We start from the raw sequence: 23,670 nt of genomic DNA, 5'->3' as shown, positions 1-23,670 counted from the left end.
GTTAAATTAAGACAGTCTGTTCAGTGTATTTTTTTAAAACTCTCCCCAAAATTCTAGAAAGGTTTGCCTTCATTTAAATTTACTGTGACAGTTTCTATTATCATCTGATGCCTACTCCATATTAAATATCTGTGCAACAAGTAGTTGGTTGAGTTTCATTTTAAAATAATAAAAATAACCTCAAGAGTCAAGTGGAATACAAACAACATACTTAGATTTAGTTTTTTTTAATCTGTGAATATTTGTTTTTCTTTATCATACTTAGAATTCCTTTCAGTTTAAGCCTTAGATAAAGGTGTTATACCCTTTATGCCTCTTATTATCTGCTTTGGAATGAAATGATACTTACATTTTTGAGGTAAACTTTAGAATTATTTTTTAGATAAAGGGTTTTTTGAATCAAAGATAAATCATTAGAAGAAAAGGAGCTAATATAATACAGAGATGTTTAAGTGTAATATTAAAAAACAACCTCTGTTCCATGAAGTATAGATTTATAATGGTAGTGGATACACATTTAGGTCAAGGCAATTTGTATTTGTTTATTTACTCAACAAATATTCAGAAATATTATAAAATTGGGCATGTCTAGAATTTTCCACCAAAATTTTGTATATCCTTATCTGTCCCTTATGTAGTATTCAAATTTATATTGACAAAAAGATGTGTAAGAGAGGTGGTTATTTGGGGTGTGATTTTTTTAAAATGTCCTCAAAATTGTATATTTTGAGACATGAAAAATACTTATCAAAATGTTTATATTGAATGTTGACTTTCTTTAGGATTTGCCTAGAGCTGCTCGGATAACTGAGGATCTACCACAGCTATCTGTATAATTTTTGTTGTAGAGTCTCTAAGATTGCAGTGGTGGTCAGATTGTGTGTGTGTGTGTGTTTCAAACATTGTAAGGTCTAGAAATAATCGGTGGTTCTGTCTTCTTCCTTTCTTCCTTTTTTGACTATTGTAAAATACCTTCATTCATTTGTTTTGTATTATTAAATTATTCCCTCTTAAATTAAAATTGGGATGTACCAGAAATAAAACTTTCATCTCATTTTGTATTATAAGTCAGCCTCAACTACCTTGCAGTCATTTTCAGTTTAGATATTATAAAAATAGATTTCTTGTAGTACAGAATAAAACTCAGCGTCTCATTAGGTATAGATTTTTGTGTGGAGGATGGTTTCTTGAAATAGGCTTTTGCCTTATCTCTTTCCATCTTTCAGGCATTGGAAAGTGCACTTTGGTCTTTTAACTCAGTGGTACTTTATAATATACTATTCTTCCCGTCACTGTAAAAAATTGATGCATGGGTAAAAATATCTTTTTTATATTGCAAATAAATTGAGCTTGTTATAGTCCCCTCTCTTCATTTTCAGGAAGAGGCAGAAATCCAGGCAGAACTTGAACGTTTGGAAAGAGTCAGAAATCTTCACATTCGAGAGCTCAAAAGAATAAATAATGAAGATAATTCGCAGTAAGTCATTATTCATATTTTACAGTTTTACGTGATAAAAAGTTTTTTCTCCCCTGTGGAGAGCGTAAACACAATATTTCCTTGTTGGGGGGCTTCTCAGAACACTTAGAAAAAGATCCAGAATCCTTCCCATTTTCCGAAGGCCTTGTATGATCTGGTCTCTGGCCCCCTCACCACCCCCATCGCTGTCCTCCCCTCATTTATATGTTGTACACAAGCCAGCCACCCCGAACATGTTTATTTAGCACAATCCCAACTCAGGTCTTTTGTGCTTGCTATTTCCTCTGCCCGAAGTGTTCTTCCTCTAAATATCTGAGTGGCTTACTCCTTACTTCACTGCAAATGATGATTAGAGAGGCTGTCCCTCGGCCACCCTGTATAAGATACCTGTCTTCGCCTCCACTCCATCCCCTTCTCAGTATCCTTGACTTGCTTTATTTTTTCATAGCATTTATCACTACCTGGAATTAGTTATATTTTTCAGTTATTGCCTGTCTCCTCAATTAGAATGTAAGCTACATGAGAGCAGAGACCTAGTTTTATTCTTGCTATATCCCCAGATTCTAGACCAGTACCTGGCACATGCTAGGCCCAAAATAAATATTTGTTGACTGAATACCAAAGTTAATATTACAATAGTGAAGGAAAAATTATTTCAATTAACTGAATTTATGCAAAAACTGTAGTAGAAGTTTAAGTTATAGCCTCTGTCATCCTTGCTTATTGGAATGAGTGCCATAAATATTAAATGCTAAGGAACTCGAAGAGAAAATAACTGTGGACTGGTGGGAGCTTTATGACAAAGATAGAAATTAAGCAGCGCACTACTTGGATTTAATGTAGAGGAGAGGAAGAGTATCTTTTTATACTTTATAAGATTTGTCATGTCATTTAAAGCTTCATGACCTAATATGAATGTTGCAATTGGAAATGGCCAGTTTCTCTTATGAACTATAAATGTCTTGCTTAAAAGAAGGCCTATTCATGATCATTTGTATTTATGTTCATAAATATACAGATCCTTCCTGTGCATAAGGTGAATGAAATAACATAGTTATGGAATAACCCAAAATGTACCAGATGAAAATTCTAATAAAGTAGATAGGACAAAACTAATTTACAGTTGTCTCTTCTGAAAATTATGTTCAGACTTATTTGTGGGTATGACTTAGTCTACTTGATGAAAATTAATTGTTAAAGCTTTAACATTTCACTTTAAAACTAAACAGGGGAGTGCCTGGCTGGCTCAGTCAGTAGAGCTTGCGACTCTGATCTTGGGTTGTGGGTTCGAACCTCACACTGGAGGTAGAGTTTACTTTAAAAAAAAGCGAAAACAAAAACTTAGCAGAAATCTTTTTTTTTTTTTTTAAAGATTGTATTTATTTATTTGACAGAGACAGCCAGCGAGAGAGAGAACACAAGCAAGGGGAGTGGGAGAGGAAGAAGCAGGCTCCTAGTGGAGGAGCCTGATGTGGGGCTCGATCCCAGAATGCTGGGATCACGCCCTGAGCCTAAGGCAGACGCTTAACGACTGCGCCACCCAGGCGCCCCAGAAATCTGTCTTATTAATAAATTTTTCAAGAAAAGAAATTGTCAAAGCTATAGCCAATTGATTTTGAGTAAAATAATAAAATATATTTACACCTGGAATTAATAAAGCTATCATTGTTTTGGTTTTTGTTTTGTTTTTTAATTTCAAGAGTGTACATTTTGGAATCATGTTTTTCCACTAAGCCCAGTCATGTATTAACTGTTGACCTGAGCAAGGTTACTTAACCTTTCTGTGCAGTAGTGCCCTCATCTATAAAATAAGAGATGGTAGCAAGGCCTACTTTGTAGGGTTGGTTGAGAAATAAATGAGTTAATACATGTGAATGCTTAATATATAGCAGGAGCAATAAATGTTAAATAATAATAAGAGTATTATCTGTGAGTGATTTTTTTTCTAAGGTTCTTTTTAAAGCTTTCATTTTTTAATTGGAAATTGAAATTTTATTTATAGAAGTCCAAAGACAGTAAAATTTAATCATGTATGAAGGCCAATTTATACAATTATTTTTAGTCATATGTCAGTACTACTGTAAAATCTTGATTAACCATACTCCCAATATAAAAGCATATTTTTCTGTGGGAAATAATTCCTACTGAGTAGTTGTAGGATTTCATAAAGCTCTTAGAAATACAATAGTTGGTAGGTACGTCTTTATCAGAGCGCTGTTGGTTATTGAACCTGAATGTTCAGCTAAATGTTAAGCTTAGTGAACACCAGAGAGTTAAGATTGCAAGTAGTAGTGCACGTGGAGCACGAGAAGCTATACAGAATGGAATTCAAAATTAGCAGAACAGTAACTGAGAAAGAAATAGCTCAAAGTAGAAGAAGAGAGGGTGGAACTTTATTGTGGAAGGAACCTTTTTGTATGTGTTTTTATGTGCCTAAGTGTCTTTTTCTCTCACCCTGAAGGTTCAAAGATCACCCAACATTAAATGAAAGATATTTGTTACTTCATCTGCTTGGTAGAGGTGGCTTCAGTGAAGTGTATAAGGTAATACAGATTTTTTTTCTGTTCTTACACTATAATAGCAAAGATATAGGAGTACATGGTTAAGAAGTACTTGTCTTTTATTGACTGATTTTATGATTTTTTGACTGATTTTATGTCCCAACTCTATAGTTACTAAAGAGCCTGATAGCTTATCTTGTCTTATCTCAAGAGTGGAGACACTCTGCGTCACACTCATGTCTGGTACTTTGTTACCAGCAGCCAATCCGATACAAATAACGGTTATTAGAATCAGGAGAGGCAGGTGGTCATTTAATACAGTACATTTATGGAAAGATTGTACCCCGTAATTTAAACGTGTGTCACAAGTCTTACATGTCCTGAATTTACCCAAATCTCCACCTATTTTAAGGCCATTGTTTCTTAAATGTACCTGTATATATGTAGAAAAATTTTTAGTCACCATGTTCAGTGTTTTGCATCTTACCTTTTTTTTCACTTTACATTGTATCTTTCTGCCCAACCTTTAAATTTCGTAGTTCCTGGGGCGCCTGAGTGGCTTAGTCCATTAAGTATTGGACTCTTGATTTTGGCTCAGGGTCATAATCTCAGGGTCATGGGGTTGGGCTTAATGCCCAGGGGGAGTCTGCTTGTCCCTCTCCCTCTGCTCCTCCCCCTGCTTGCACACACACTCTCTCTCTCTCTCTCAAGTAAATAAATCTTTTTAAAAAAAAAAAAAACCTGTAGTTCCTAAGGTCTTTGATCATTCTATATTCTCCTTTTCAAATACAGGTTTCCTCTGCTTTCTGAAGTTTGTGTTAGGCCTCTTCACTTTTTTACGAAAGACATACATTAGTTCCTGTTTTTCCTAACCAAAAGAAATCCAGAGAGGATTTTAACTCTTACCAAAAAAGACTTTACTGAAGCAGTGTACGTAATATCCATCCTGCACTTTCCTTCTGTGTTCCACACCTGTCGGTGTACATGACGTAGTCCTTTTACCTCACACGGATGCTTCATATGCACTCACACACTCGGGTCTGACACCAAAGTTACCTTCCTCTTCTTCCAAAACCTTTTCTTCTAACACTGCTCCCAGTGCAGTACATGGCAGTGCCATCCATCTGCCCAGTCCCTCAAGTGAAAAACTTCGAGGCTATCCTTGGCTCCACCTTTTCTGTAACTTCCTTCCCTCAACATAAAACCAGTCCCTGGTGCCCACTGCTAACTTACGTCATTAAGCTCTCTTAAATCCAGCGATGACCCTTCTCCTCTCTCTCTTAGCTCAAGGCCTCCTTGGCCCTTACTTGCATTGCTCCCTGAGCCTCCTAGCTGATCACCTCTTTAGGGCTCATTGAGTTCTCCAGTTTATTAATGCATGCCGCGGCTGGAGTGGCCTTTTGATAAAATGCAGCCTGATCATCTCACTCTCCTGCCTATAAGCCCAAATGGGGCTTCCCATTTGTGCTTAGTAGGATGAAGTCTTACTAAAGTCGTACCCTCACCTGAAACTCAATTCCTGTAGAAAATTTCCCTGTTGGTCTCCCTTTTATAGCTCATCCTTGACACTTCATGCTTTGTTTTGTTATGTATTAATATAGTTAGTGGTTTAGAGCTTGGGTTCTGAAGCCAGATAGGCTGTGTTTGCATCCCGACCAGTACTGACTACTGTTTACTAACTGTATATACTTGGGCTTATGACTTACCATCCTCTGCCTCAGTCTTCCATCTGGGAATAACAACAGTGCCTACCTACATCATAGGATTGTTGTAGAGATTTTTTTTTTTTTTTAAAGATTTATTTACTTATTTTTGAGAGAGAGAGAGAGAGCAGGGGGAGAGGGACAGAGGGAGAGTGAAACTCCATGCTGAGCACGGAGCCCTTTGCAGGGCTAAATCCTAGGACCCTGAGAGCTCAGCCTGAGTTGAATCCAAGAGTCGAACACTCAACCACCTGAGCCACGCAGGCGCCCTGGGTTGTTGTAATGCTTGTTGTACTGATTGGATGAGCTGCATCACAGGAACACTGGTGCTTAGCAAATGTAAGCTCATCACACTATTGTTAGACATCCTCTCTGTTCAATGAGGCAAGGACTGTGCCTTCTTAGTTTACTGAAGACAGACCTGGATTCTATTCTAGTTCTGACTCTGGGAAAAAATAATGGGACTTGGTTGCAGAAAACTTCAGTTCTGATCTTTGTTCAACTGTGAACCGTTTTGTTTTTAAGTTGGACAAGCATTACACATCATGGGTCAGACCTTTCTCACGCATCAGGAGTGATCTGTGAGCTGTCTTCCAGCTCCTGGTTCTCTGTCCGAGTAGTAGTTCCTCCTCAAGCACTTAATGGTTTAAGCAGCCTTACTCAGGCCGCAGAGTAAAAAAGACCCTAGTGGCTCATCTGGATCTAAAAATCACCAGAAGCACAGTTAGCACTCGCTCAGCCTTAAAGTTGCCCAGCCTCTGGGCTCTTTGTCCTGACCTTTCGTGACAACCTTCTGCCACTGCCCTATAGTATTTGCACTGTTTTTAATATCACAGGGGCTAAGAGGGGCTTTTCTTTTTGAAGAAAGGGCTTATGTAGGAAATAGAAAATGCAGATGGGGGCCTAATAACTTTGTTCAGTACTGACCTAAATACTAAAGACCACATTCACCCAACCCCTTCAAAGCCTTTTCATGGTTGCCACGTCCACTGGGAAACAAAGCAGCAGATTGTGAGTCAAAAAATATAGACTTTTCTACACCAAGGTGGAAAATATTGACTCAGTTGCTCAGTAATTGACCATATTAGCCTTATGGGTGGGTATACTTTACTCACCTAATCTTGGGAAAAAGATGTGTCATATATAAGTCCATATGTATCGATAATGTTTATTAGTAGTGCACTTAAAATTTTATTCTCTTTATCCTTTTATGCTTTTTTGCATTCTCTCACATGAACTTTTCTTTTTAATCCTTTCTATTTCTTTAAGCTTTTAATAATGTAGTTAGCTAATGTTTAACACTTTATGTGTTCTACCCCATTTAATTCTCTCAACAACGCAAACTTTATAAATGAGCCTGAGGCTAAGAGAGGGTATTAGCACAGAGTTCTGTAGCTGATAAGTTTATCTGACTCCAAAATGAATATTCTTAACTACTGCATGCTATATTATTTCTGATCTTATTAGGCTTTTATGATTTTGTGACAGTTTCTTGTTTATTTTTAGGTTAAGTTGATGGGGGGAGTAGAGACTGGGGACCTGCTTTCTAATATGTAAATTTTAGGTTTTGTTTTTAAAGGGGCACCTTTGTCTATAAATCACCGCAGCCTAAATTATTAGATAGATCTCTCTAATGACATTCAGGTGTTTTTTAATTTGTAAATTACCTGAGACCTTAAAAGAATACTTAAGCATTCTTAATTTTTTTTATGTAAGAAGTAGGCTGATGATTCAAACAAACCAGTGTAAAACCTTTTTTTGAGACAACCAGTAAAAATTGAAGACAAGTTGGGTATTAGAAGAGATTTTAAGGAATTATTATTGATGTAGTTAGGTGTGATAATGTTGTATGGTTATGTTTGAACAGTTTCATAAAGTTTAGAGTTTAGAATTTTTTAAACAGTTGGAAATTGTTATGAACTTGTTTATTTTTAAAGAAGTGAGGAGTTGCTAGGAAAGGTAGAGGAAAAAGGTTTGCTTTATCCAGCCCCATAAAAATGCACTACAGCAATCTGTTTTGTTGGCTTCTTACTGCTTTTGCTGCTCTAGAAGAGCCAGGTCCACGTTAAAAAAACAAATAACAGCTTTATTGTTTTATCTTGATTCAGTGTATTGGCATTTATGAAACTTGAATGTGAAAATTCACTTTGAAGTTTTCTCTGATGTATATAGTGGAATTGGAATCTTGTTTCTGATAATGTGTTGTTGAACTATATATAGTCCTAGCAGAGATGGTGACCAAAAACTGTAGTGTATGTTCTAATTCCATATTACTATAAAAATTACCACCAATTTTTTTTTAATCTCTTTAGCTATTCAGTTGGTCTTTGGTCCTAACTCTTCTATGCCTTGAATCCTAGGCTTTTGACCTTTATGAACAAAGATATGCTGCTGTGAAGATCCACCAGCTTAATAAAAGCTGGAGGGATGAGAAGAAGGAAAACTACCACAAGTAAATATTAAAACTTTCTGGTTTTTATCAAGTGAAAAATACATTTAATAGTCATGGAGAATAAATATACTCTCTCTTCCCGTAGACATGCCTGCAGAGAGTATAGAATACACAAAGAACTGGATCACCCTAGGATAGTTAAACTCTATGATTATTTCTCCTTGGATACAGATACGTAAGTGAATATAAGGGTTTAGTTTTTAAGAAAAAATATGTTTGCTTTTGCTTTCCTTATTCTGTAGTGATGATATACTCTTCATTTCATCACTGTGATAATGAATTATTGGATGTTTTATGTCTAATTTTTTCTCTTCTTCATTGTAGGTTTTGTACAGTGTTAGAGTACTGTGAAGGCAATGACTTGGATTTCTATCTGAAGCAACATAAATTAATGTCAGAGAAGGAAGCTAGGTCTATTGTAATGCAAATTGTAAATGCACTAAGATATCTCAATGAAATCAAACCCCCTATTATACATTATGATCTTAAGCCAGGTAATTAATAAAATCTGTCTAAATTTTTTTAAACTCTAAAGACTGTAGTTTTTAAAAGTCATATTTATTAAGTTATCTGAAAACCTGCTTTTTGGTGTAGTTTTTTAAAGTCAGTGGAATACTAGAATTTAAAATGCCCATTGAATCACCACATTTTAAAATTATATTTTAAATTTACATTTTTTTTAAGAGAATATCGTGGTTTTTTTTAAAGATTTTATTTATTTATTTGACAGAGAGAGAGACAGCCAGCGAGAGAGGGAACACAAGCAGGGGGAGTGGGAGAGGAAGAAGCAGGCTCATAGTGGAGGAGCCTGCTGTGGGGCTCGATCCCAGAACGCCGGGATCACGCCCTGAGCCAAAGGCAGACGCTTAACCGCTGCGCCACCCAGGCGCCCCTTAAATTTACATTTTTAACCACGTATTTTAAATATATATCTGTTCCCCCAGTGTCAGCTAAAGTAGTAAATAAATGTTTTTCATCTATGTATCATTTAAAAAAAAAAAACCTTTATATTTTGTTCTTAGGAAACATCCTTCTGGTAGATGGCACAGCATGTGGCGAAATCAAAATTACTGATTTTGGTCTATCCAAGATCATGGATGATGATAGCTATGGTGTAGATGGAATGGATCTAACTTCTCAAGGGGCAGGCACTTACTGGTAAGTGTATAAAATATCGAAATTGTCTAGATTACTTTTTATGAGAGTTTAGTTTTTATTTTCATGTATCTTTGAGATTACTATGGTGAGGGTACTAATACGAAGTTTGAGTCAAGAGGGAGATTACTGTTGTCAGTCTTCTTTTTCTCATCTGGTCTTAACTGTAAATATCAGTAAAGTGAAGGGAGAAGAACTTGGCATTGGCAGGTCACTTCAGTATCTACCAGGAACTCCTCACATGGAGAATCATGGATTTTCTTTTGTATGTTCAAGTGATGTTTGTCATCGGTAAAAATACTCATATGAAGATAACATCCTCACTATTACAAGCAATAGCCATAAGCATGACGTCCTCTCTGTAGAGGTTCTGTGGTTACAGTATTTATTGGAGATGGAGGTTTTGTTGATCATGCATGGGAAAGAAGTTTGGAATATTGTTAGTCTTTGGACTTGGCTCTCAGAAATCCCTTTTCATAACTTCATACATATAAACTCTAGATAGAACTGTAGCTTCACAGATCTAAGTCTAAATGAATGTCATTCCCTTCAGAGTGCCTAGGTGTTGACAAAAATCACTTCAGTGTCAATTTTCAAAACTTACTCTCAAATTCACTGAAATGGAGAATATAGACTATAAAATTTCAAAACAAACTTAGTTTAGCAAAAGGAATAAGATTGTAATTGGAGAGAGAACTGTACTCAACTTTATTAACAAGATGGAGACTACAAACATAACTGTGACATTGGGGTTTCTGGAACAGTCTTCACACAACCTAGGCACAGTTCCACAAGATGCTCTGGGTCTGTATGAACTTTACTTTTCATGAACAGGGATTAGTCGTGTTCATGTGTTCTTTTAAAGCCATTTTACTTCCAAATTCTGCTTGCAGCATTTTCTAGGAATATGAGTAAGATTGTGGATTTTTCAGCCCATATTTAAAGAAATTTGTCATTCAACCTAGTAACCCCCTAAGAGTTGGTATCCTCAATCAGTAGTCTTCAGACTTAGCAAAACGTCTCCTTCATAGAACTCTGGATTCCATGGAAGATAGCTTAAAATAGATTTAGATAGTTCTAAATAATAGATCATCCTTCCTCTGCAGAGACTCCCACTATGTTGTTTCCCTTGCACTCTGGCTTTGCTAGTTTGAGGGCTGGGCAAGGAGATTTACCTCTGACAGGTGGGCTGGAGCATTTCCATGTAGTAACCTGGAATGTATTTCTCATAGAAGCATGTTTTGAAAAATGGTTAGTTTCCTACAGTCATAGTAGCTGTTTTAGCTATGTATTTGGTAAACTGGGATTTTTCTGTACAGTTTTTTAGGAATACATGTAAACTATTTGTTAATATCACTTAGAAGAAAATCAGTTTTGTCCCTCATTCCCTCTCAGGTCTCAAATGCAGCCATTCACTAATTCCTGGTGGTCATTTCTTCCTAAATAGCTTTGGTGTCTTTCCTACAATTCCTCTCCCTGCTTACAGCTTTTTGTCTCAAGAGACAGGGTAGCATAGTATTTAAGAGCCATTCTTGTTTCATAAATCTACACAAAATAATATACTTTTATTCATAAAACAAATCTGGCTTTTTACTTGATTTGGGGGGTAGGAAAGGATTTACATTACAAATGAGTTATTGGTCATCTTTGGTGGTTCTATTTCAAGAAGTTCCAGAGTTGTGTTGTTTTTTTTTTAAGAAATCTGTGCATATCTTGCTGAAATTTAAATGATTTAAATATAAAACTAAAGGAAAAGAGTTTGATTCCCATTTAGCTGTATTATTCCTTTTCAGGATTTTTTAGTTTATCTAAATTTTAGAGGTGGGACATGCTTGCATCCCTGATGGATCTTTTTATTTATAACCTAAGGTGTGACGAATTTATTTTTACCTTTCCTTAATATAAAATTATAAACTTACAAATAAAAGTAGAAAATAGTATTTTTGAATACTTAATATATTTCAGATGCTGCTAGGGTTCAAAAACTGCACAGTGAATAAGAAGAGCTCCTTGAGCTGCTCACAGTTTAGTGTGATTTTACTTTAACACCATAATAGAGGTACCATAGTATCTGCTGGTTACATGGGAAAGAAGCAGAACTCAGCCTAGAGGGAACAGAGGTTTATGGAGGTCCAGTCGGTCTTAATGAAGAAAAAAGATGCTCCCCAAATGAATTTGGAGTGGTTGGGAAGGCATTAGAGATTGTCCTATTAAGAAGCATGCTGGGTAGTAGGGGTGGGCAGGGGAGCAGTGTGGGGAACCAAATGAATTGTCTGCCTAGCCAGTTGCTTCTAGATTAGGATGGGTCTGTGTTACAAACAAGAGGTCTGACCTTGGCAGTGCATGATGTGCAGTTTTTTAAACAGAAGAACCAGCTGGTCAGATAGGTGTTTCAGGAAGAGAATTGCCTACAGTTTGAACACAGGTAAAAGGGCATGAGAGAGCATTTATTATTGCTTACTCAAATTAGAACATTATAATTTCTACTGATAATACATGTATATTACCTACAGAAATGAAAAATAATTTTAGTATATATAATATACATACTATGTATGTATTGCATACTTTATCACGAAGTTGTATGTTTTGGCTCTAGAGTCAAGTGATACAAAGATGTAAATGCTGCGGAATTTTGATTTTCATTCATGAAAGTCCTACGGTTTTGTGCATGAGTATTCTGAGTGTTCTGAAGGTACTTTTAGAAGGCTTAAGTTACAGATTGTTAATAGTATCCTTTCCTCTTTTCTACCCCAAAAAACTGTAGGTACTTACCTCCTGAGTGTTTTGTAGTTGGAAAAGAACCACCAAAGATTTCCAACAAGGTTGATGTGTGGTCAGTCGGCGTCATTTTCTTTCAGTGTCTTTATGGTAGAAAGGTAAGTTAAAGCACGCAAGATTCTGCTGTGTGGAGAGAAGCTGAATCTTCCCTCTTAAATGTAAAGTTTAATTAACTTGTCGTCAGTGTAGATCCTTCTTAGGAAAGCCAGGCCTTTGTTTCTTGCTAAAATTTCCATGGATCAGATTATTTTAATGTCACAGCAGCTTTCTTGATCTGCTTTTTGTCCTGCCTTTTTTTTTTTTTTTTTAAGTAAAAGAAGAAACTACCTATTAATAGTGCTAACATTTTCTGCTTTTAGGGATGCTTGAGCCAAAACACTCCATTCTCTCTATTGCTCACATTGTCTCCCCCACTCCTACCTCACCCCTCACACGTACTCAGTTTGGCCTGGGCATAGTGTCCCCTTGTGCTTCCTCAGGGAAGCTCCATCAAACTTAGTCTGAATTCTTGCCAAACCTCTCTTTATTTTGAAGTCAGAACTACAAGCTGCCATAGATCCTTTCCAACCCCTTCATCAGTGCGGAGAGGGGGCGGTTAAGGGACTTCTATGGAAAGTCACTGCAAGTTAGGAACAGGAGTGGACCGTGTTCAAAGTATTTTATTTTTGGAATTTTCATAAATTTCACAGACATTTCCACTGCTTCTTACTTCTTTATTCCTATATTTTAAACAGTCAAAATAAATTTTTCAATTTAATTATCTTGTAACAGTATTATTTTCTGTGCTTATTCACCACGTTTATGTTGAGGATTGATGGGTTTACTCAGCCTTTTATCAGTTATAACCTTGTTTCTATGAGAATGCATCCCAAGTTCCGAATAACTAAGATTTTTTAAGAACACAAATCATTTATATTTTGGGGGTTTGCTGATAATTACTGTTTAAATATTTTGTGAGAAAATTCTAAACTTTTTTTTTTTTTAAAGCCATTTGGTCACAATCAATCGCAACAAGACATTCTTCAAGAAAATACAATATTAAAAGCCACAGAAGTCCAGTTCCCCGTAAAACCAGTTGTAAGCAGTGAAGCAAAGGTATTAAATTTATGTAAATAGGTTTTGTGAAGTAAATTTCATTTCATAAATTGTGCTTAAAGTAAGTACAGTTGACTTTTGAATCACATGGGTTTGAACCGCACAGGTCCATTATTGTGGATTTTTTTTTTAATAGTACAGTACTGTAAATGTATTTTCTCTTAAGATTTTAACATTTTCTTTTCTCTAGCTTACTTTATTAAAAGAGTACAGTATATAATATGGATAACATACAAAATATATATTACTCGACTGTTTATGCTGTCAGTAAGTCTTCTAGTCAGCAATAGGCCATTCATAGTTATTTTTTGGGGAGCCAAAAGTTCTATTTGGATTTTCAACTGTACCCCTAACCCTCACATTGTTCAAGGGTCAGCTGTACTTATTAGTAAGTAAAGTAAAAGGGATTGCTGCCACAATAAAATCTGTCCATTAGGTCTTTGGTTTTCATAGTTTTCTTCTTCTAAAGAAAGACCCAAATACAGTCCCTGATTCTTTGAGCACATCAGTTTGCTTTGAAAATTGGGGGAAAAAAAAAAATCACAAGAACTTTATATATCAGCTTATGTTAATAGGGAGATATTTAAGTATACAAGAAGTAATAAAGTAGTAATAATAACTACCATTTATTTAGTGATTATGTGCCAAGCATTGTGTTGATACTTTATCCTTTAAAAACCTTTTGAGGTATAGATCAGTATCTTCATTATTACCATTTTATAGGGAAGCCAGCTAAGTCATAGAGGAATTACCTTGTCCAGAATCATACGAGCTAGTTAATAGCGGAACTATGGCCCAAAGTATTCACTTCTGCTAGACTCCAGAATCCACTGTTGACCTTACGCTGTCCTACAGTAGCTCTTGAGAAAGCTTGACCTCTTCATCACCTCTGCTTCCAAGTAGCAGTCCACGAGTCAGCAACAGATGGCTTCCCGTAGTTCTAATCCATCTGTCTAGTAACATAGAATAGCATTTGTAATTAATAGCAAAATGTTTGTGATGCTTAATATCTTTCTACTCTCATCCTATTGGCCTTTCACATTTGTATTTTCACTCTTGCTTTGTTACACTCATCACAAAGCTCATTTCTCTGTGATCCCTGTTGGAATCTTCTCTTTTTTTAAACCCTATGAAATTCCTAAGAAAACACATGAAGTTCCCATTCTTTTCTGGTATGAATAAACAAACAGACATTATATAGTTTCTATATTTTTAGAATGTAGATAAGCACTGCTAGATATTGCCAGAGATTGAGGTCGTAGTGACCTTCAGAATTGAAAACGTACTGGTTTTTGTGAATCGCAAAAAGTCCAGTATTTCATTTTGTCTTAATTGGCTTTAGCAAGTTTTCTGGATGACTTTTACAAGCTAATTCGTTATCCTTCAGAATAAGAACATCACATATTTTTCATAAGGTAAATATGGCTCTTTAAAAAGAACTTGACAATGCTAGCATCTAAATTTTGCCTTCCTTTTCTGTCGTCTGCAGCATCAATGGGAACAGAAACTAACTAAATTAACGGACAAAAATGACCAGTAATGAGTATAGTGCCAAAAAGAAGTCCCATATAGCCATCTCTGGTTCTAGCCTCAGGCTCTTCATAGGCACCACAATCACAGATCTGGGAGGTGGAGGGGCACATTGTTTTTTGTTTTATTTTGCCCCCAAACCTCATCCTTACAGAATACACCTTTACCAAGTACCTCCACTGACCTGGTGTGGGCATCTTAAGTACAAAGCCTAAACCTCGTTGTCAGCAGCTTTTTATCTTCTCAAACTCCTCTGCCTTTAACATATCCGTCACTCTTGAGTTTTTTTTTTTTTTTCCATCTTAAGTTTCAAAGACCACTGTGAAAACGATTAAGACCTAAGGATTCAGAAAATTTTTTGATAAATACTGGTAAGCTAACCAAGGGAAAAGGATAAGAAAACCTAGGTTTATTTTTAGAGAAAAAATTACTTATAATGAATTTCAAACAAAGAAGGTGCAAAATACTTTGATTAAGCTTTGATTTTAAAGTTATATATCTTAGTTGTAGTTTTCCTGCAAATGCTTTTAATTGATGAATGTATGTGGAAGTTAGGAATTTCAAGACAAGCTAAAGTTATTTCTGCTGTAAATAAAGAAGACGATCAATTATCCTTTGAAAATATTTTATATGTTGCAAAAATTTGATGAATCGCTCAAATATTGAGTGAAAGAAGCTAGGCAAAAGAGAACGTAAGCTGTAATTCCTCCTAAGTTTAGAACAACCAAAACTCAACTACAGTAGAATAGATAGATAGAGATGACCCGGCTAGGTAGGGGGCAGAGCCAAAGCCTAGACAAGGGCGGGGCATGAGGAGACTTAGGAGCTTTTCATTCTGGTTGCCAGCTACATGGAGTTGTTTTGTACTGTACACTTATGATTTGTGTAATCTTATGTTAGACTTTTTTTTTAATAGAAAGTCTGAAGGACCAGTTTAAGAAGGAAAAAAGATACTGATTATAGTCCCATTATTTACAATATCAACCCAGGAAACAAACCCCAGTAGAAGGATCACTTTAGTGTTCCCTTCATCTAAAGAAAGTCATTATGCTAAAAAGGAAAAAAAAAATCATGGCAAAAAAATGGCATCATATCCTCTAGCCAAAGTAAACTGACAGTAAAATGGAAGGAGGGTGAGAGGGTTGTTTTAGCAGAAGAAAAATTCTAGAAGTCTGGAATTATGTAAGAGAAATGCAGCTTTCCGTATTCAACATAGTATTTGGAAGTTCTTGCCAGAGCAGTTAGGCAAGAAACAGAAATAAAAGGCATCCAAGTTGGAAAGGAAGAAGTAAAAAGGTCACTATTTGCAAATGACATTATGTATAGAAAACCCTAAAGACTGCACCCAAAACTCATAGAACTAAAAAACAAATTCAGTAAAGCTGCAGGATACAAACATCTGTTACATTTCTATATACTAATAAACTATCAGAAATTAAGAAAATAGTCCTATTTACAGTTGCATCAAAAAGAATAAAATACCTAGGAATAAATTTATCCAAGGAGGTGGAAGATGTGTACTCTGAAAACTAAACAACTTTGATGACAGGAATTGAAGACACTGCAAATAAATGGAAAGATATTCCTTGCTCATGAATCAGAAGAATATTAAAAAATCTAAACTACCCAAAGCAATCTAAAAATTTGAATGCACTTCCTATCAAAATTCTAGTGGCATTTTTCACAAAAATGGATCACCCAATCCTAAAATTTGTATGAAACCACCAAAGCCTCTGAATAGCCAAAGCAGTCTTGAGAAAGAAGAACAAAGCTGGAGGCATCAGACTCCTTGACTTTGAACTATATCTCAGAGCTCTAGCAACCAAACAGTTGATATTGTATGTTATAACCAACAGTTTGTTGCAACCAGCAGGATGATATTGGCATAAAAACAGACAAATCAGTGGAACAGAATAGGGAACCCAGAAATAAACCCACGCATAGATGGTTGATTAATTTACAACAAAAGAGCCAAGATTATAGAGTGGGGAAAAAGGACAGTCTCTTAATAAATGATGTTGGGAAAACTGGACCACTGTCTTAAACCATACACAAAAATAAACTCAAAATGGATGAAAGTCTTGAATATAAGACCTGAGGCCAATAAACTGGAAGATGATGTAGCCATTAATCTCCTTGACATCAGTCTTGGTGAGGATTTGTTGATCTGACACCAAAAGCAAAAAAAAAAGACACAGAGGACTACATCAAATGAAAAACCACCTGCACAGCAAAAGAAACCATCAAAAAAAAAAAAAAAAAATGAAAAGGCAACCTACCAAATGGGAGAAAATATTTGCAAATCATAACTGATAAGGGGTCAATATTTAAAATCCGTGAAGAGCTTGTACAACAGCATAGCAGAAAAACAATCAAGGGGCACCTGGGTAGCTCAGTTGGTTAAGCATCCGACTCTTAGCTCAAGTCCTCATCCTCAGGGTCATTCGTTCAAGCCTCACATTGGGCTCCATACTGGGCATGGAGCCTACTAAAAATATATATATATATATATATCTGAATAGACACTTCTCCAAAGAAGATACGTGGCCAGCAGGTACATGAAAAGGTACTCATTGTCACTAATTAGGGAAATGCAAATCAAAAGCACAGTGAGGGGGCACCTGGATGGCTCAGTTGGGAGAGCACACAACTCGAAGTCTCAAGGTTGTGAGTTTAAGCCCCATGTTAGGTGTGGAGCCTACTTTAAAAACATAAAAACCACAGTGCGGTATTACCTCATACCTGTTAGAATGGCTATTAAAAAAAATGATTAGAAATAAGTGTTGGCAAGGATGTGGAGAATAGAGCACTGTTGCATTCATCAGTGGATGAATGGCTCAAGAAAATGTGTATATGTACAACGGAATATAATTCAGCCGTGAGAAAGGAGGATATCTTGCCGGTTGCAACAACATGGATAGACCTTGAGCACATTACGCTAAGTGACATAAGTCAGAGAAAGATACCATATGATCTCATTTATATGTAGAATCTTACTAAAAAAAAACAAAAACCAAGTTCATGAATACAGAGAACAGACTGGTGGGAGGCATGGAGTGGGAGATGAGTGAAATGGACAAAGAGGGTCAAAGGTGCAAGCTTCCAGTTATAAAATAAGTCATAGGAGTGTAATGTACAGTATGGTGACTATAATTGGTAATACTATGTATTTGAAAGTTGCTATAAGAATAGATTTTAAAATTTATCAAAAGAAAAAAATTTTCTAACAGTGGTGATAGATACCGACTAGTCTTATTGTGATCATTTTGCAATAAACAAATACTAAGTTATACACCTAAAATTAACAATGTCAGTTATACTTCAGTTTTTAGAAATAATTGCCATGTCATCCAGCAAGTCCAGGGATCAGATATTTATGTGCCATTGCTCACAGCAGCATTATTCATAATAGCCAGAAGGTGGAAAAAATGCAAAGGTCAATCAGTAGATAAATGGATAAACAAAATGTGGTATATCATGAAATGGAATATTATTCAGCCTTAGAAACGAAATTCTGATCATTCAGCTATGTGGATGACTCTTTAAACATTGTGCTAAGTGAAATACGTCATACACAAAAGGACAAATACTGTATGATTCCACTCACAGAATAGGGGTTACCAAGTGCTGGGGGAAAGACGGGTGAGGAGTTGTTTAATTGGTACAAAATTTCAGCTTTTGTTATGGATATTGGATAAGTTTTGTATGATAAAAATGATCTGGAGGTGGGTAATTGATGTTTCACAACAACGTGAATGTACTTTAAAATGTCACTGAATGGTACACTCGAAGTCAAATGCTAATTTTTGTTCTTGGAATAAAATTTTTTTTAAATGAGATGTACCTTAATGCACCTTAAATGGTAGCAGTAATCATTTAGACTATAAAGTGAACAACTAAGGGCTGTGAGTTGAGTTGAATTTGGAGTAAGAACTTTATTGCTACGGAATTTTAAGATTTGAATGCCAATGAAGTGAAATATACTTATTATCTTAAATATGTTCATCCTTCTGTAGGAGTCAGCTGACTGATGTTTAGAAGGGGCAAAAATTCTAACTTCTGAACTTCTCTTTTTTTTAAGGCCTTTATAAGACGCTGTCTGGCCTACCGCAAAGAAGATCGGTTTGACGTGCACCAACTGGCAAATGACCCGTACCTTCTCCCACATATGAGAAGATCAAATTCTTCAGGAAACTTACACATGGCTGGGCTTACAGCATCCCCTACACCCCCTTCTTCAAGCATAATTACTTACTGATTTTCCTCCAAAATTGGCATGATATCTTTGAATTGCTTCCAGATACACACTTGAGTTTGAGAGCGTTTGATTGTTTTCTGTTGTTTTCTTTTTCACACAGGACATGGTTGAGAACTATTTGTGAACTGAAGTTCTTCATAGTGTCATTTGTATGAGAGTGGATCATGGACAATGAATAAAATGTACACTTTGACTAGAACCTTGAGCAGTGAAGGATGACTGCCTGTTGCACAGAAACAGGAATACCATGTTACAAAAAATTGGGGGAACACTGTAAATAACGTTTATAATACTTAAATACATTTGGTTGTTACTAGAGAGTTCTAATATGAAGGGTAGTTTTTCATTATTTAAAAACACATGGAAAAACTATTTCTAACACAAGAACTATAGTGCCTGGATACATTCTTCAGCATTCAGCAGTTAATCTGCTGAAACCAAAGTAAGAACTGAATGACAGTGACATTTGTGTTTTATAGTAGAATGTGAGAGTTAGAATCTTTGGACTTTGGACAAAGTTAGACTTTGTCACTTGCCTGTTCTGGCTTTTACCAGGTTGTACCTCGAAACCACATATCCGGGGTTTTTTTTGTTGTTGGTGGTTTTTTTTTTCCCCACTAGTCATGTTAACCAGGAGAGTTGTTGTTTCTAGATACTTTACACCTTTGAAAAAAGGAGCTGCTTGTCAGTTGAATTCACTAAATATCTCTGGTGTTTTCAACATGTTTGAATTAGATATTTTCTTCCCTTTGTTACCAGGCCTTGTTCATAAACAAGTGACAGTATGTAGCCAAATGCAGATCAGACCAGTTCTATGCAGGATAATGATAAATTCCCTTCTAGCTCTATTGTAAATTGTTGTACAGATGTTGTATTTCAATTACCAAGTTTCAGCAGCTTATTCTTGTACAAATGTTTAAAAATATGGCTTTTCTAATTGGATATTGTATTTTTTTTAAGTCTTCTTGAAGGCGCTTTAATTGCTGCTAAATGATGTTGCTTCTTTGCTAAAAAAAAAAAATCTAATGACCTCCTTAAAGGTGCAAGTTGACTGTACATCATAGAGAGATATTAAAGGCTGGCATTCGTTAACAATCAAGGCATGTAAAAATGATCCATCTTGGACATGTGGGGTTCACTCAATCAGATTCTTGGGTTCTAGAGCTGTGGAGCACATAGATAACTAGATTTATAAGTTGTTCATGTTTATTCTACATTTCTAGAAGGTTCTTATCAGAAAGGTAAGATGATGGTCCCATAAATAAGTTTCTTGTGGTTTGTACAGATTTGTTAAAATGTGAACATTTTCTAACTGCCTTGTATGGTAGAAACCATTATTTTTCAGGATGTTATATTTTACTCCTGTAATTATTTGTCACATTCATAATGCTGATACTTACACGTAAGTTGTCCATGTTGCCGAAAAAGGAGGTGATAACCACAGATTCTCCTTAATATTGTACAGTTAAACTGTGGCTCTTATTTCTCATGTTGCAAGCCATTTTGTCTTTCATTGTACATATAGACACATTGTCTCTTTAAGATGCTGCTGAAATTGTAGAGAATGTAGCCAAAAACAGTAATAAACAATGACAATTAAAATTTAAGGACTATGAAAGTTGCATTTCAAGGGAGCTTTGAAGATTTAGGATATTGATTGACTTGGCTCCTTAAGAATCAACTCCATAAATTCTTGAAGTATACTTCAAGACAGGTATCAAGTGCTTCAAGTTGTTAAAGTAAACCTAAGAGCCGTTATCAATTCTAATCCTGGGTAAGTAACACAGCACAGTGAGGAGTGGCCTCAGGGCTGTACCTACTCCTCTGTAGATTAAGATAGAAATCCTGTTTTTCAAAAATACTGATATGGTGATGAAATATTAGCATTAATTGAGTGCTTTAGGTGCTGCTTACGAATTTTTCAGTTTTGTTGAGTTTTCATCTTTCTAAATCATTAAGTACAGTGTTCATATAGTAATTGTCATTTAAAGTCCTGAATTAAAATGCTCGGTTTTTAATATTTCAGTCAGAAACTAAGTGGACATGTACATCTAACACTAGGTGGAGTAAGTGGTGTCGACTAAATCACTGTGTTACATACTCTTTTCAAATGAATGAAAATGACTGCTAGTGTGGAAATGCAGGAAAACAAGCCACAACATGAAACATAAACTCCTTAGTCTGAGTTTAGGCAGTCCTTTAGAATCAAAGTTGGAGATGAGATAAATCAGATACACACCTGTGTTTTTCCCAGCACATGCTACAGATTTTGGGTCATAGGCCACTAACCCAACAGGTACAAGATGGCTAACTGAGCCAAATTGAATCATTTACTGTTCTTCACATGGGAAATTGGGGGTCTGTCGCTGAATAATTTCAGTCACTGGCTATCTTTCGCTCTCTTTTGAAGCTTACATTGGTTTTGGTCTCCTGAATTCTGTCCTCAGAATTAAAGCAGGTCTTTCCTTAAGACATGAGCCAAGGGTCTCCCTTGAGGAGTCAGCACTGACGCAAGGTAGAATACACAGTTTTTGCATATATTTAAACATCTTTCTTTGATGTGAATTAGCTGAAGTGTATGCATGTTGAGAGGAAGTGTAGACACCACCCTAATAATTTGTGAGTTGAGTCGATTTTTGATTTTTGTTTTTCCAAAGTAGAGTCGGGTTTATTGGTTATAAGGTTATTTATCCTTACTGACTGCCATCCCCTTCTGCTAACAAAACTCTTTCAGCTTAAATGGTACATAAAATGTGAACACATATTCTACAAATACATTACATGGAGCCAAAATGATGGAGAGTTAGCAAAACATTTAAAGAGTATAGTGTTATGTACAATGTTAAGTACAATGTCGATTGACATCAGATGTTATTAGCTATGTTTAGTGCTAATGTAGACAGAAGTCCTTTTAGCTTAAGAATTTAATTACAGTGCTGTTGGAAATGTGAAAAAGGTAGCCTTATACCTTGATACCTACAGGTCTTTCTCCAGTCCCACTTTAAATTTTGACATGTTATCTGATCATTAAGTACAGCTGAACTTAAATGTTCTGAAGGCTTCGTCTAATTCAAAAAGTGCTTTAGCAGCTAATTTTTAGCTGGGAAGATTGTTATACAAAGATTCTGAACTCATCCCCCGCCCTGAGCATAGCAAGTCTACTGCTACATATGGACCATTTCCTTTGGGAAAAGATCTGGAAACTAGATGAGCTACAACAAAAGATATAAAGGACCACATTGTAACAGGTAGGAGAGGCAGAGACACAGTCTCGAAAGGAAAGAAATGGAAGAAAGAAAGGAAAGAAAAGAAAAAGAAAATCCCCAGCGTCGCAACACAGTAGGGAGAGAGCTCACTAGAGCAGTGCTTCCTCAGGAGAAGCAGAGGGTTGGTGTCCTACATTGGGCACTCCAGACCCTGGGGTCTGCATCGGAGAGACAAGCCGCCAGAACATTTGGCCTGGAAAACCAACAGGGCTGACCTGTAGGAGGTGCCAAAGCGCTACAGGAAACAGAATCACTGCTTAGAGGGCGTGCATGTAATTTGGCTCACCCTGAGACCCATTAAAAAAAAGCAGCTTGAAAAGCACTTAGCAGTAACCCACAAGCAAAAAAGGATATCACAGGTGCAGAGGTCTTCCCTGAGGAACAAGTGGTTCAAGCCCATTGGGCATGCCTTCCCTGTCTTTGGAATCTGCAGGAAGATAATCCCCCATAATGTCTGACTTTGAAGATCAGCTGGATTTAACTGGGGGAACTGTAGGAAACCACGTTTCTGCTCTTAAAGGGCCAGTGCACTATAACAGTCCAAGACCCAGCACAGAAGCAGCATATTGAAAAGCATCTGGGTTAAGAGAGGTTCTGTGGTATGATGGTTAGCAGTCTGGACTCTGAAAAGCACCTAGGTTATACATGAAGGAGATGACTGACTAATTTTAAGGCAAGTGACAGAGGGACACAGATCCATAGGAACTTCCTCTGGAAAGGGCAGCACTGATGAGCACAACTTTTCTTGCCCTCCTTCAGCCTTGCTAGCCTGGTGCTGGCAGGTGCCACTTGTGACACTTCATTTACACTGCTAGTGCCACTTGCCCAATCCTGGCATTCCCCTGTAGATCTGACCCACCCGGCCCAGCCCACCTCTCCCAAGGCACCCTGCCAGAGTAGCTGTCACCTCACCACAGCTGGTAGCAAGCCTTGGTCAGGACTGGTTTCCCTTTAAAGTACCTCTGGACCCAGAGATGGAGGCAGCCCTGCGTGTCACCACATCCACAAAAACCACTGCAGGGCCTGGCAACCACCCTCACTGGGAGTCAGCCCCACCCATCAGCATGCCCACAGAAGTCGGTTTAGTCACAATTGGAGGGTACGTGCACCCACTCCCACAGGGGAGACCTCTAAAGCCCCTTGTTCTGGTAACCATGGGGGAGTTGTATTTCTGGACCTGACAGGACACCAACATACGGGTACCTCCCAAACCAGGACATGTAGCAGACCTATGTATTACATAGAAACAGACAAAATGAGACCAATGGTCCAAAATGTAAGAACGAGACAAAAACCTCAAAGAATAAACAAAATGAAGATAAGCAAATCCACCTGATAAATGGTCATAAAAGATGCTCACAGAACTTGGAAGAGTAGATGCACTCAGAACTTCAACAAAAGGGTAAAAAATATTAAAGAACCAGAGCTGAAGAACAGTAACTGAAATGAACA

At 36.7% G+C, this 23,670-nt stretch overlaps 1 protein-coding gene across 1 annotated transcript in view; it reads left to right on the top strand.

Annotated features, from left to right (window-relative positions):
* TLK1 (tousled like kinase 1) overlaps nt 1-20,559 on the top strand; it is a 138,305-nt gene extending 117,746 nt beyond the window's left edge. Inside the window, exons 13-21 of the mRNA XM_045779995.2 lie at nt 1,380-1,477; nt 3,939-4,020; nt 8,042-8,133; nt 8,219-8,308; nt 8,458-8,627; nt 9,156-9,291; nt 12,056-12,167; nt 13,057-13,164; nt 18,776-20,559. Of these exons, the coding sequence (XP_045635951.1) occupies nt 1,380-1,477; nt 3,939-4,020; nt 8,042-8,133; nt 8,219-8,308; nt 8,458-8,627; nt 9,156-9,291; nt 12,056-12,167; nt 13,057-13,164; nt 18,776-18,952 (1,065 nt within the window). The 3' untranslated portion in view covers nt 18,953-20,559. The remainder of the gene's footprint in view (nt 1-1,379; nt 1,478-3,938; nt 4,021-8,041; nt 8,134-8,218; nt 8,309-8,457; nt 8,628-9,155; nt 9,292-12,055; nt 12,168-13,056; nt 13,165-18,775) is intronic.
* The last annotated feature ends 3,111 nt before the right edge of the window (nt 20,560-23,670 follow it).

The sequence above is a fragment of the Ursus americanus genome, chromosome 1, assembly GCF_024610735.1.
Source record: "Ursus americanus isolate L20-20 chromosome 1, mUrsAme1.1.p, whole genome shotgun sequence".
Lineage (NCBI taxonomy): Eukaryota > Metazoa > Chordata > Mammalia > Carnivora > Ursidae > Ursus > Ursus americanus.
The sequence above is the reverse complement of the archived record's forward strand: the minus strand, read 5'-3'. Positions and strand labels throughout refer to the sequence as shown.